Source organism: Esox lucius, chromosome 6 (genome assembly GCF_011004845.1).
Source record: "Esox lucius isolate fEsoLuc1 chromosome 6, fEsoLuc1.pri, whole genome shotgun sequence".
In the NCBI taxonomy this organism is placed as follows: Eukaryota; Metazoa; Chordata; class Actinopteri; order Esociformes; family Esocidae; genus Esox; species Esox lucius.
Window position 1 is genome coordinate 29,821,911 of NC_047574.1, and position 13,770 is coordinate 29,835,680.

General features: G+C 42.9%; 1 protein-coding gene across 2 annotated transcripts; it reads left to right on the forward strand.

Annotated features, from left to right (window-relative positions):
* The first annotated feature begins 2 nt into the window (after positions 1 to 2).
* On the forward strand, positions 3 to 7,610 carry LOC105005795 (cytochrome c oxidase assembly protein COX15 homolog). Of its 2 annotated transcripts, none has more exons than XM_010863980.3 (9): positions 3 to 189; positions 1,415 to 1,602; positions 1,885 to 2,007; positions 2,263 to 2,449; positions 2,762 to 2,929; positions 4,667 to 4,748; positions 4,913 to 5,067; positions 5,220 to 5,333; positions 6,024 to 7,610. In XM_010863980.3, exons 1-9 carry the CDS (start codon positions 115 to 117, stop codon positions 6,153 to 6,155), a joined length of 1,224 nt encoding a protein of 407 aa, XP_010862282.1. In that variant the 5' UTR covers positions 3 to 114; the 3' UTR covers positions 6,156 to 7,610. The 2 variants fall into 2 exon arrangements, with proteins under 2 accessions (XP_010862282.1, XP_019900642.2); XM_020045083.2 differs by lacking the exon at positions 3 to 189 and adding an exon at positions 219 to 1,294.
* Positions 7,611 to 13,770: the final 6,160 nt, after the last annotated feature.

Sequence of the window (13,770 nt, forward strand, 5' to 3'; positions counted from 1 at the left end):
GTTAGAGGTCAGAGTTGAATTACGCTGTGGGGAGTACGCCATAATAGAACACATTTTATGCAATCCCGGTGTTCTCTACACCTGTATTGCACGACTGGAACGTTTTAAACCAAGATGCTGCTCCATTCGTTACGGATGCTGGTGGCTTGTGGATGTCCAAATGTTGGAAGAGGATTTCAAAAATACAGTGTGAGTGGAGGAAATTGGTACCATTAACAAACTGGTTTAAGCGTAACACGGCTGACCAACCCATCTGCTTTATTTCGAATATCGAGTTTAATTTCTGCCCACGACCACAGCCTACTGACTAACTATGTCGTCATAACTAAGTGAATTAAACTGTCAGAAGGTTCCATGTTGTCACGTAGTTTGCCGGTTTGCTGCCTAACTTCGTTAGCTGGCGTACCCGCAGTCTTGACGTTAGCCATCTAGCTAGTATCCTTCAAATATATAAGAATGGCTTCGATTCCGGGTGGCCCGCTACTAACCTGGAAATCTACAAATGCTGTCATATGTAACGTTAGCTGGCTACGGTAGCTTCTAATTATCAGTGTCCATTTGCAGGTGGTTATTTATGTTCATATAAAATGTATTAGGAAATGTAGCTACCGTTTCGTTCCATGACATAATTCCCAACTGGTATTATACGTTTTGGTAGTATAACACTAAATTGTTAGCAGCAAAATTACGTTATCAACACCAGCCGATACAGTATAGTAGTACCTAAACATATTTGTATGGAGCCAAATTGAGCTCATATGTGTTGACTGCAAGAAAAGAGAAACCTAAATGAAATATTTCATAGTTTGAAAAAAACGAAATTCAATCGTATGAAAAAAATAAATTCACACGTGGTAAAAGTGTATGCTAAAATCATTAAATAGATTTTCGCGTCCGTTCTTAAAATGTCTTCGTTCAAATACCTTTTTTTCACGTTCGCTTCTTGCGATGACAATTTCTTCTTTTCTCAAAACCAAGTTTTGAGCCTCGATTGGCTTGGATGCGGGGCTTTATCATGCCATTAACCATTGCATAAGTTGAGGGATTTAGCTGATCAATAAACATGGAAAACAATCGCTGGTCATAGGTTTTTGATGAAAGGTTTCAATATGGGCTGCCAATGTGCCATGACTGAAAATACAACCTTCTATAGATAATCATTTTTGTTACTTATCCAGAGACTCATGAGTGCATGTATACATATTTGATGAGTGAACAGAGTGAGCATCTTCAACAGCAACAAAATGGGACTACAATTTATACTACGATAATAGCAAGTATGAAGGAATTGAAGGTATTGAGACATTGCATTGCTTACTATTACACAAGCATTCCACTGTGTTCAATTCAAAGGCTCACTTGACAGGGTTTGATGAACATACTGCTCTAACATCCCTGTATTCGATTACAACAGCGGAATCTTCCTATGCGTCAGTGGCTGGTGAAGAGATCCCAGCACTCCATTCCAGCTGAGATAGGAGCTAACACAGCTCCAGGGGCAGCGCAGGTCCCCAACGCTGCCACCAATCGGATTCTCGGTCAGTGGCTGTTGGGCTGCAGTGGACTGGTGGTCGGGGCAGTAGTCCTGGGAGGTGTCACGAGGTAATGCACCACACCATGGCAGCGAAGCAGTAAAGCCTGCTATCTATTGTAGTTTTAAATTAAGTGAATTACAATGAGTCTACTTAGGTTCGATGTGAGACTGGATCATTTTTAAAACAAAAACATCTTGCTGTTGTTATTGATGCTTCATGACAAATGTGTTATGTGGAAGTGCATGACATAGTTCCTTAGTAGTTAAAGGTTTGAAGACATCTCACTGCAGTTGTATCTTCTAGACCATTCCATGTAATGAGAGGTGTTCTGGCTGTTTTCTTTATACAGACTGACTGAGTCTGGGCTTTCCATGGTAGACTGGCACCTGGTGAGAGAGATGAAGCCTCCACATTCTCAAGCTGAGTGGGAGGCGGAGTTCACCAAGTACCAGCAGTTCCCTGAGTTCAAAATGTGAGACATGCGTACCTGTTGCTCTTGTTGAGTTGATTCTTATATTTTCAAAGGTACTCATCAGTTGTGTGAACTGAATCAGAATCTCCTTTATTTTCCAAAAACATTCACACATACTGTGATTTTAACTTTGTGTAAAGGTGCAGCCTTTTTAAAAGAAAGTCTTTAAATTGCTCCTGTGAAATGCAAAATGTAGTAATTTTTTTTGCCTATTTGCCTCATTGTTCATTCACTGTCTGCCCTTTGTTTCTCCAGAATGAACCATGACATGACTCTACCGGAGTTCAAGTTCATCTTCTATATGGAATGGGGCCACAGGATGTGGGGTCGGCTGGTTGGGCTGGCCTACGTCCTCCCAACCATCTACTTTTGGAAGAAAGGCTACTTCAACAAATCTATGAAGGGACGTACCCTGGGGCTCTGCGGTTTTGTCTTCTTTCAGGTATGAGAAGGAACAGGATGGGGAAGCTGGGGTTAGAGGGATCGAGAAAGAACACAGGCTTGTTCAACAGACAGTCATTATGCAGATTTGATTTCCATTAAGGCTGTGAGGTTGGATAACAGACTGCGAAACAGTGTGAGGAGAAAGGATAGGCTACTGCAGGTAACCAGGTCACTGAACTAAAGCATCTTGTGTACATTAAGCATTTGCCTCTTCAGATGATATGGGGTACAAATTATTTGGGACTGTCTAATCTTTAAATTACTGTTTTGATCTAACGGTTTCCCTCTGTTTTCTGCTTGTGTCCTGCAGGGCCTCCTGGGCTGGTACATGGTTAAGAGTGGTCTGCAAGAGAAGCCGGAGTCCTATGATGTCCCCCGAGTCAGTCAGTACCGCCTGTCAGCTCACCTTGGGTCAGCTCTGGTCCTCTACTGTGCTAGTCTGTGGACGGGGCTGACGTTGTTGGTTGAGCCTCACAAGGTGCTGAAACACATACTAATGATACATGTCACACAAGCTCCAACTAGGGCTGTCAAAAATGACGTTTGAATTATTCCCTCTAAAAAAAGACATCATATTAGAACATCTGGTTGCGCATACGCATTTTGTCATTTTGTCAATGACGCACATTACGTCAATAACAGGACAAATTAATACAAAGAGACATAACTACTTGTATAGGTAGTCTATATAAGTTTAAACATATTTGACAACATATCATCATCATCATCATCATCATCTTCTTCCGCTTATCCGGGGCCGGGTCGCGGGGGCAGCAGTCTAAGCAGGGATGCCCAGACTTCCCTCTCCCCAGACACTTCCTCTAGCTCTTCCGGGGGGACACCGAGGCGTTCCCAGGCCAGCCGGGAGACATAGTCCCTCCAGCGAGTCCTAGGTCTTCCCCGGGGTCTCCTCCCGGTGGGACGGGACCGGAACACCTTCCCAGGAAGGCGTTCCGGAGGCATCCGAAAAAGATGCCCAAGCCACCTCAGCTGACCCCTCTCGATGTGGAGGAGCAGGGGCTCTACTCTGAGCTCCTCCCGGGTGACCGAGCTTCTCACCCTATCTCTAAGGGATCGCCCGGCCACCCTGCGGAGAAAGCTCATTTCGGCCGCCTGTATCCGGGATCTTGTCCTTTCGGTCATGACCCAAAGCTCATGACCATAGGTGAGAGTAGGAACGTAGATTGACTGATAAATCGAGAGCTTCGCCTTGCGGCTCAGCTCTTTCTTCACCACGACAGACCGATACATCGACTGCATTACTGCAGAAGCTGCACCGATCCGTCTGTCAATCTCCCGTTCCATCCTTCCCTCACTCGTGAACAAGACCCCTAGATATTTAAACTCCTCCACTTGAGGCAGGCACTCTCCACCAACCTGAAGCGGGCAAGCCACCCTTTTCTGACAACATATAACCTACACAAAAACAAGTAAATCAAATTATGACCAAGACCGCATACCTCACGTGAGCAATTTCTCTCTCGCCCTCACGCTCTCTACGCAATATGCGGCTGTGCGCATAACGGTTTAAAATTAACAACAATAAACACATTTTGAGTGCTGATCAAGATTTTTGTGCAAGCAATTTAAGGTGACTATTGACTATTGTCCCAAATATAGCAGGCTATATTCAGTGATTGAAAAAAATATTATTAACATTAATTTAAGTTTCACAGTAGCATATATAGAACCGACATTGAACACTCTGAGCGAGCTGTGCTGTGTTAAACATGGAGCTTTTCCTTGACATGAAACAGTAAATAATCAAACCAATGGAAGCAGTGCATTTAACCTTTATTCATGCATATCTATTCAGTCATAGCATACACTTTAGTAATGTTTCTGTTTAACGTTAAATAAAATGAGGCACACAATTCCGAGAAATGTGACAACAAAGAACTTTTACCCTGAGGTTCATAAAAAATAGTGCTTTTAAAAATGAAAAAGGCTACTTACATTCTTGGCGTTTGTATAAAAAAAAAACAGGAAAAAAAAAACTGACTGCAATCAGGGGAGCTAGCGTGCCCACTCGCAAAGCAGTGGGCTACCGCGAGCGTTTTTTCTCTCCAATGTTTTTATTTTATTTTTTGAATATTAATTTTCAGCTTCGAAATTCGTTTTTTAAAAACCATTCAAATTTAGAATATTCGTTGACAGCCCTAGCTCCAACTGAATGTTTTTAATGACATTTTGAATGTGTGTGACTCACTTGTAGTTGGCTAATACTAAGCATCTGAACCAGCTGAGGTGGTTTGCTAAGGGCACTGCAGGATTGGTCTTCCTCACCGCACTCTCAGGTAGTGTGTGAAGAAATTTTTACTGGTACTCAATAAAAATCCACTTTTTGGCATATGGTTTAAAAAATAAAAAAGAATCCTCAAGTATAGTGGAACAACCATGTGTGGTGTGCATAGAGAGCCTTCCTTTAGATCACTGATGTTGGCGTGTGCATGCGTTCCAGGTGCATTTGTAGCAGGTCTTGACGCTGGGTTGGTGTACAACTCTTTTCCTATGATGGGAGACCGATGGATCCCTGACGACCTACTGGCCTTTTCTCCCAAGTTCAAGAACCTCTTTGAGAACCCCACCACTGTGCAGTTTGACCACCGGGTTCTGGTTTGTGATTCACATAGCCTTGTTTGAATTTCTTGGTTGATTTCTCCACCTTTTTAACTAAACAACTAACAAAACAAAGTGGCTTATGTTAACGCAGGCACCATGCTCTGCCAGTTGAGCCATTGATCTTTACTCGCTGTTTCTCCCTCCAGGCGATCTCCACTCTCATGGCCATCACTGGTCTTTATATGTTTACCAGAAGGATGATGCTACCTAGGAGAGCTAAGATGGCCATCTCCTGCCTTACTGCGATGGCCTATACACAGGTACTCACTAAGTCTCTCACACACACACACAGCACGTATCTTAAAAAGTGAATGTGTGCATATGAACAAAGTCCACACACACAGAAATGGCTATTTCAAAAGTATAAAAAGTATAAAGTATATTGTTTTATTTAAAATATTTCTTTAGTTTTGATTGTTTTCACTTTCTATTCATATGCCTGTAATGTCAGCACATTTGGACATTTTTATGAATCCATTTATAGGCACTACAACACTTCTAATATTTAAGATTTATTTTCTTACTGTCCATATTCCAATTTCTACATTGTCTGGAATTGCTTCTAGTCTTTATTGTTATGGATATTTTTTATTTATATATTTCTTAATGCGTGCCATGTCACAAAAATGTCACTGTTCAGAGTGGCGCTATGTTATTCTGTGCATTTGATAAATAAAATATTGTCTTTGAATGTCTATATTTACTCTAAATGTTTTTGTTGAATGTGAAGTGTTTAAACTGTAAAGTTATTTGTCTTCCAATATCTTTTCTGTTAAGCGTCAGACTAGGAATACTTGGTATCATCTTATGGAGATTACAATAAGCAAACCTCATGAACCAATGTTTTCTAATACCCTAAATATCTCAGGTCAATGACAACCCAGTGAAAGATGATCAGTACAGTTGTTAATTTCCTTTGACATTTTATCCCTGCGTGTCTGTCCATTCAGGTGGTCCTGGGTATTAGTACTCTGCTTCTCTATGTGCCCACTCCCCTGGCAGCGACCCACCAGGCAGGCTCTGTTGCCCTCCTCTCATTGGCCATCTGGGTCCTCGCTGAGCTTAGGAAGGTGGCTAAGTAGTTACCCACTTCGCTACTGTGACATCCCAGCCCTGGATAAGAATATTCAAAATACTTTTCATCCTCAAGTACTAATGAGGAGAGGATCTAAGTCCAAAAAATAAAATGTCCCGAAGACAGTTTGACGCAATGTTGAATAACTCCCATGTTGAAATTCTGAAGTTATTTTCATGTTAATTTATATCATAACACACAGGTTGACTTTTTAAGGCTATGTTTGGAATGTTTCCAAGAAAGTTTCCTCCCTGCTGTGCAGCGGTTGGGCCTGCAGGGTATTCCTGTAGTTCAGCAAGCTTACTCAAAAACATTACTGTCAGTGACTGACTTTGCAAGTACGTGATAGATGTAAGTTCAATGTCCAGAATTCCAGAATGGTTAAGCTGATTGAAGCTGTTTTAGCACTTTAGTTGTAGGATAAAATGATGCATGTGATTTTCTGGATTTTTGTTTTAGATTCCGTCTCTCACAGTTGAAGAGTGCCTGTGATAAAAATTACTTTGTAAGTAGGAAAACCTGCAAAATCGGCAGTGTATCAAATGTGTTCTCCCCACTGTATTTGGTGGATTCAAAATACTTTCGATCATGGTATGTGACATTATCATTTTGATTGCTTGCGTACACTTAATTTTTTTTTTAATACTAGCAGGTACATAGAAAGTTCTGGATGTGTCTTCTGGCTATTGATAAGGATTTGGTAATGTTTTTGTTTTATTTGTTCCCTATCCTGTCTGATTATGCACCGCCTCCTGAGTTCATTGTCATCTGGAGTGGAACATAAATGTGCCCCTTACCACAGATCTAGAATCAGTGACTAGTTACCCAACAACTAATCCTTACCTGAACCAGGTGGAGGGATACTTGGATATTTGACCCTGGTTTAGTTGAGGCAATGTTTTCCTAAATTCTTTCTCCGCATATGTAATATTCAATTATTTCTTATATATTATTTTTGGAAATTTTTATGAAACTATAATTTAAGGTGGGTTGTTCAATCTTGGCCGTTATGGATTTTATTTCTAAATGAGGGCCATCACACAAGCTTATTAAATTAAATCGCAGCAGTGCAATGATGTTCAAGTGATTGTTGCTAGTTACTTTGTTCTTGATCTATCATAAACAGACATTGCAGGTTCTCCATTAGAGTAACCAAAAATACATTTGTGAAAGAACAATGTTTCAGGAGTCACTGTGTACTTTGGGAGTTATATTGCAGTTGACTTACTGCATGGGCCTTGGCCATCAGTTACAATAAGAAGTCCTTGTTTGATCACACATTTCATTATGGCTTTCCATCTTTGACCTGTTTCAGTCAGTGGAGTGAGCCAGATCCAATCGATTTTTGTACATTAGCCCACTGACAAAGTTATCAGTCTAAAATGTTTATGGTAAGTTTATTTGAACAGTGGGAGACAGAATAACAAATCCAGAAAAACACATTTTAATGAGTGTAATAAAATTAGCATTTTAATGAGTGACATAAGTATGTGTTTTGGGTCATTGTCATGCTGGAATACCCATCCATGACCCATTTTCAATGCCCTGGCTGAGGGAAGGAGGTTCTCACCCAAGATTTGACGGTACATGGCCCCGTCCGTTGTCCCTTTGATGCGGTGAAGTTGTCCTGTCCCCTTAGCAGAAAAACCCCCACAAAGCATTGTTTCCACCTCCATGTTTGACGGTGGGGATGGTGTTCTTGGTGTCATAGGCAGCATTCATCCTCCTCCAAACACAGTGAACTGAGTTGATGCCAAAGAGCTTGATTTTGGTCTCATCTGACCACAACACTTTCTCCCAGGTCTCCTCTGAATCATTCAGATGTTCATTGGCAAACTTCAGACAGGCCTGTAGATGTGCTATCTTGAGCAGGGAGACCTTGCAGGCGCTGCAGGATTTCAGTCCTTCACAGCGTATTGTTACCAATTGTTTTCTTGGTGACTATGGTCCCAGCTGCCTTGAGATCATTGACAAGATCCTCCTGTGTAGTTCTGGACTGATTCCTCACCGTTCTCATGATCCTTTTAACTCCACGAGTTAAGATCTTGCATGGAGCCCCAGACCGAGGGAGTTCTTTTGTGTTTCTTCCATTTGCGAATAATCGCACCAACTGTTGTCACCTTCTCACCAAGCTGCTTGGTGATGGTCTTGTAACCCATTCCAGCCTTGTGTAGGTCTACAGTCTTGTCCCTGACATCCTTGGACTCTTTGGTCTTGGCCATAGTGGAGAGTTTAGAATCTGATTGGTTTCTTCTGTGGACAGGTGTCTTTTATACAGGTAACAAACTGAGTTTAGGAGCACTCCCTTTGAGGGTGTGCTCCTAATCTCAGCTCGTTGCCTGTATAAAAGACACCTGGGAGCCAGAAATCTTTCTGATTGAGAAAAAACACTCATTAAATGTGTTTTTCTGGATTTTTTTTTATTTCTCACTGTTCAAATAAACCTACCATTAAAATGATGGACTGATCATTTCTTGGTCAGTGGGCAATTTTGGTGTATTGTCCCACCAAATTCAGGTCAAGTGCTGACTGAAAGAAAGCAATAGAATTCTATCAACTCCAGGGTAACATCAAGGGATCAACAGGCCTCTCGCTACAGTAAATGTTGAAGTGCATTAGTTGACTGTCAGAAGGAGACTGCACAAACAGCCTACATGGAAGGTCAGAAAGAAAGAAGCCTCCACTGTCAAAAAAGGATATTAAGACAACTGACTTTGCCAGGCAACACCTGGATGAAGGCCAAAATTGCTGGCACAATGTGCTCTGGACAGATGAGTCAAAGGTGGTGTTTGGCTGCAATGCCAGATACCATGTTTGGGTAAAACAAAACTGTCTTTCAATAAAAGAACCTGATTCCAACCTAAATTGCCATCACTGAGTTAACCATTAATTCCATATTGTACCTGTGAAGTCATCTGTCCTGAAGTGAAGATTAAGAATATACAGGGGGTGTACTTTTTCACATGACTATATTTGAGCAATTCCCCACACCTACAGTTTTTATATTGTGTGGAAATGGGAGGTAAGTTTAATTGGTAAAAACTGTGTATCTATATTAGCCGACTCATTTAAAGGTGATTTAGTTATCTAATTGACGCATCTTTTTCAGAACAATGATAGGCGATAGGCCTATCTCGTGTTATATATTAGTTAAAGTGTTACGTATAGTTAAGTTTCTAGGTTGTCAAATGCACCGAACAACACAGCCGACAAGAGTTGCACAGAAAAACTCTAACAGGAAATGTTTTTGAAGATTAGGCAACTGTTTGTTAGATAGCTGTAACATGGGCTGACTTCAAGATAAAACATTATATGGAATTAATCACGATATTTAAGGAGAAAAGGTGTGTTTGGAAGCACTCTGACGCAACCACCTCAACTCCGTCCATTAAAGGTAGGCAATGTGATTCTGCTTGCTTTGTATTTCAGAATATTGCGTCCATAGGTTATCATTGCCTGCTGACAACATTGACTTTAAGCTAAGAGTGCAGGTGTATTATCACCGTTTATTTCTATAATTTGCGATTTGAAAATCTATTGCTGGTGGACAGTGCTTGAAGTGGGGGAAAAAGGTGCCGGTGCTCTCTTTCATTTGCATGTCATTACATTTGAGATTTTTACAGTGTCTAGCTCTGGCACCAGCGTTATTTTATTGCCTTTCTGAAGCCAGGCTAACATGACTTAAAATTTCATATTCGACACACTTTTTCTAAGTTTCTAGGTTTTGGATTTCACCAGTGAAAAATATGTTTACGCTCAGGCGGAAGCCGCAGCCATCAGATAGGGTGAACCGACCATAGACATCCTATTTAAAGGCTAGACGTCTCATGGCGCACTCACTTCCGGCATCACCGGTGGCCATCTTATCACAGGCAGGCTTCCTGTCGGGCTCTGTGGTACCTAATATAAGGTGAGTGATCAGCACTAACAAAAATACTCTTATCTCGCTGAAACCTTGACGGATTTACAAACAGTTTGGTTTCTTACAAACGTTATTAACGTGGCTATAATTCTGAATGCTTGAAAAGGTTGAAATTGCAGCTTTTCTATTCTAAAAACGTCTAAATCGTGCAGCATAGTTGAATCACGGCTACTTGCGCAAGTTATCAAGACAGTTATCACAAACGAGCTGTTCGATTATAGAGGTTTTACTGACGCCAATAACGATTTTATGACAACTAATCTTTTGTCTAAATTACAATATTTGTGGATGTGGTTGTAGTTATTTGCTGGCTAATAACAATAAGCTTTGAGTGAGACCTATGGCAACTAACGTTACAGTTTAGTTGCTAACCAGCAAAGTTGCACATGCTTGTCAATCCGGTTGGTTTCTTTGTTGCTTGAAGGACAGCAATATGTCCTGACCTACAGGTTCAGCCAGGACCACTTGGAGCTTCTCTTCAACTCCATCAGAGTATCTGGTAGGGTTCATAATTTATATTTACCAGCCGCAACACTAAGTGACTTGTATTGTTTTCAGTTTGTCGGTCCATATGTTTTTTTACTTTTGGTAACATGTGTTTTCTGCAGACATACACCCTAACCCTAAGACATACACAATACCTGGAAGTGTCGCAAACCATTTTGAGTATTTAGAAAAATGCCTGTGTTTGTCTATTTGTTTGCAGAACTTATCATCACTGATACAGTCTGAATTTTATGATAATGTCATTCAACCTATTTTATGTGGAAAGATCATTCAGGGGTGGCTAGTTCTAATTAGTATTTTTTTGTAAAAATGTTTTAAGCATAAAACATTTTAAAGCATGTATTGAATATCTGTGTACAATTCTTTTATATATTTATTTTCCTTAAACGAATAACAACCCTAATGCCAGCCAGTTAAAAGTACATCTTTAGGATGTAAAGCTGATGGCCCAGTGTGGGGTTGTTAAACCATGCAGAGGCAATGTGACGGCACAGGATGACACAGAGTCCCTACCAGTTGTCATCGACACCTCTACAAGCCTGTCAGCTGTAGATGTGTCCTCTGCAGCAGGAGGAGAAGATCTTCCATCCCCGTTTGCTGACATTCCTGCCCTAGTACATGATCACAGCTACCTTCCCGTCCACTTCGATGGTCTTGTGGACAACGCTCTCATGTACATTTCAGGTGAAGGCTAACTGAAAGTCGATTTTTCCCTATAACCAAAAGTGCCAATAGTCACAATCTGGGGAACAATCTCATGATTGTCCAAAAAGGGAAGTGTTCCCTTAATTTCCCCATGCTTATTAATGATTATTGTTATTAGTTATGATATTACTAACTAAAATTTCAGGATTTGTTGTGCAACAGGCTCTGAAGAAGCTGTCGTGTGATGTCTGCCGTGCAAGCCTGGTGACATGCTGCATCTGCCATCAAGGACCAGAGCTACCACATGCTGAATTTAAAAACAATGGAGCTCTGGTGATTCCATCAGAGGGAACCATGAGTTTCATCAGGGCAGCAGAGTGGGTCATTCGGCAGTCATCAGGCAGTACCAGATGATCACAGCCCATCAAACTGCTTGAGGTTGTTTACATTGTCTGAAAAAGGATCGGTTCAGAGGATGTTTGTGTTGGGATAGACATCCACCACCATAGGCTGTTAAAAATAATTCTGTCCCTGTTTTTTAAGTTAAGGCTGCACCACATCGCCAGAATTACAATCCTCAGCTTACAGAGCAACAACATGTGACAGAAATTTAATAAAACTGTCCTTTTCAAAGGGCATTAGCCCAAGGTATGTGTTTTCAAGGTACTGTCCTCTTTTACTTCAACAGTAGTGTAGTGCTCTCTACAGCATTTATTTATTTGTGTATATTTAAATGATTTATTTATATTGTAAAGGGGAATCATGTACCTATTTTTTGTGTGCAAATAAATGTCACTCTTATAATAGTTTAAAAATAGAGACTTGTGTAATTATTCCATATTTTTTGTCATCATCTTCTTCCGTTTATCCGGGCCGGGTCGCGGGGGCAGCAGTCTAAGCAGGGATGCCCAGACTTCCCTCTCCCCAGACACTTCCTCCAGCTCTTCCGGGGGGACACCGAGGCGTTCCCAGGCCAGCCGGGAGACATAGTCCCTCCAGCGTGTCCTAGGTCTTCCCCGGGGTCTCCTCCCAGGAAGGCGTTCCGGAGGCATCCGAAACCGATGCCCAAGCCACCTCAGCTGACCCCTCTCGATGTGGAGGAGCAGCGGCTCTACTCTGAGCTCCTCCCGGGTGACCGAGCTTCTCACCCTATCTCTAAGGGATCGCCCAGCCACCCTGCGGAGAAAGCTCATTTCGTCCGCCTGTATCCGGGATCTTGTCCTTTCGGTCATGACCCAAAGCTCATGACCATAGGTGAGAGTAGGAACGTAGATTGACCGGTAAATCGAGAGCTTCGCCTTGCGGCTCAGCTCTTTCTTCACCACGACAGACCGATACATCAACCGCATTACTGCAGAAGCTGCACCGATCCGTCTGTCAATCTCCCGTTCCTTCCTTCCCTCACTCGTGAACAGGATCCCTAGATACTTAAACTCCTCCACTTGAGGCAGGCACTCTCCACCAACCTGAAGTGGGCAAGCCACCCTTTTCCGACTGAGGACCATGGCCTCGGATTTGGAGGTACTGATTTTCATCCCCACCGCTTCACACTCGGCTGCAAACCGTCCAAGTGCATGCTGAAGGTCCTGGCTTGAAGGGGCCAACACGACAACAACATCCGCAAAGAGCAGAGACGAAATCGTGTGGTCCCCAAACCTGACACCCTCCGGCCCCTGGCTGCGCCTAGAAATTCTGTCCATAAAAATTACGAACAGAACCGGTGACAAAGGGCAGCCCTGCCGGAGTCCAACATGCACAGGGAACAAGTCTGACTTACTGCCGGCAATGCGGACCAAGCTCCTGCTTCGGTCGTACAGGGACCTGACAGCCTTTAGCAAGGGACCCAGGACCCCATATTCCCGAAGCACCCTCCAAAGGATGCCACGAGGGACACAGTCGAATGCCTTCTCCAAATCCACAAAACACATGTGGATTGGTTGGGCAAACTCCCATGAACCCTCCATCACCCTGTAGAGGGTATAGAGCTGGTCCAGTGTTCCACGGCCTGGACGAAAACCACACTGTTCCTCCTGAATCCGAGGTTCTACTATTGGCCGTATTCTCCTCTCCAGAACCCTGGCATAGACTTTCCCGAGGAGGCTGAGAAGTGTGATCCCCCTATAGTTGGAACACACCCTCCGGTCCCCCTTCTTAAAAAGAGGGACCACCACCCCGGTCTGCCATCCCAGAGGCACTGTCCCCGACTGCCACGCGATGTTGCACAGGCGTGTCAGCCAAGACAGCCCCACAACATCCAGAGACTTGAGGTACTCAGGGCGGATCTCATCCACCCCCGGTGCCTTGCCACCGAGGAGTTTCTTAACCACCTCTGTGACTTCAGCCCGGGTGATGGACGAGTCCACCTCTGAGCCCTCCTCCTCTGCTTCCTCAATGGAAGACGTGACGGTGGGATTGAGGAGATCCTCGAAGTACTCCTTCCACCATCTGACGACATCCCCAGTTGAAGTCAACAGCTGCCCACCTCTACTGTAAACAGCGTTGGTAGGGCACTGTTTCCCTCTCCTGAGGCGCCGGATGGTTTGCCAGA

Coding starts and splice junctions, on each gene's coding strand:
- LOC105005795 (XM_020045083.2), top strand. CDS start 1,193: ATGTATACATATTTGATGAGTGAACAGAGTGAGCATCTTCAACAGCAA. Junction 1,295..1,414: donor CAAGTATGAAGGAATTGAAG/GTATTGAGACAT, acceptor CGATTACAACAG/CGGAATCTTCCTATGCGTCA. Junction 2,008..2,262: donor CAGTTCCCTGAGTTCAAAAT/GTGAGACATGCG, acceptor TTGTTTCTCCAG/AATGAACCATGACATGACTC.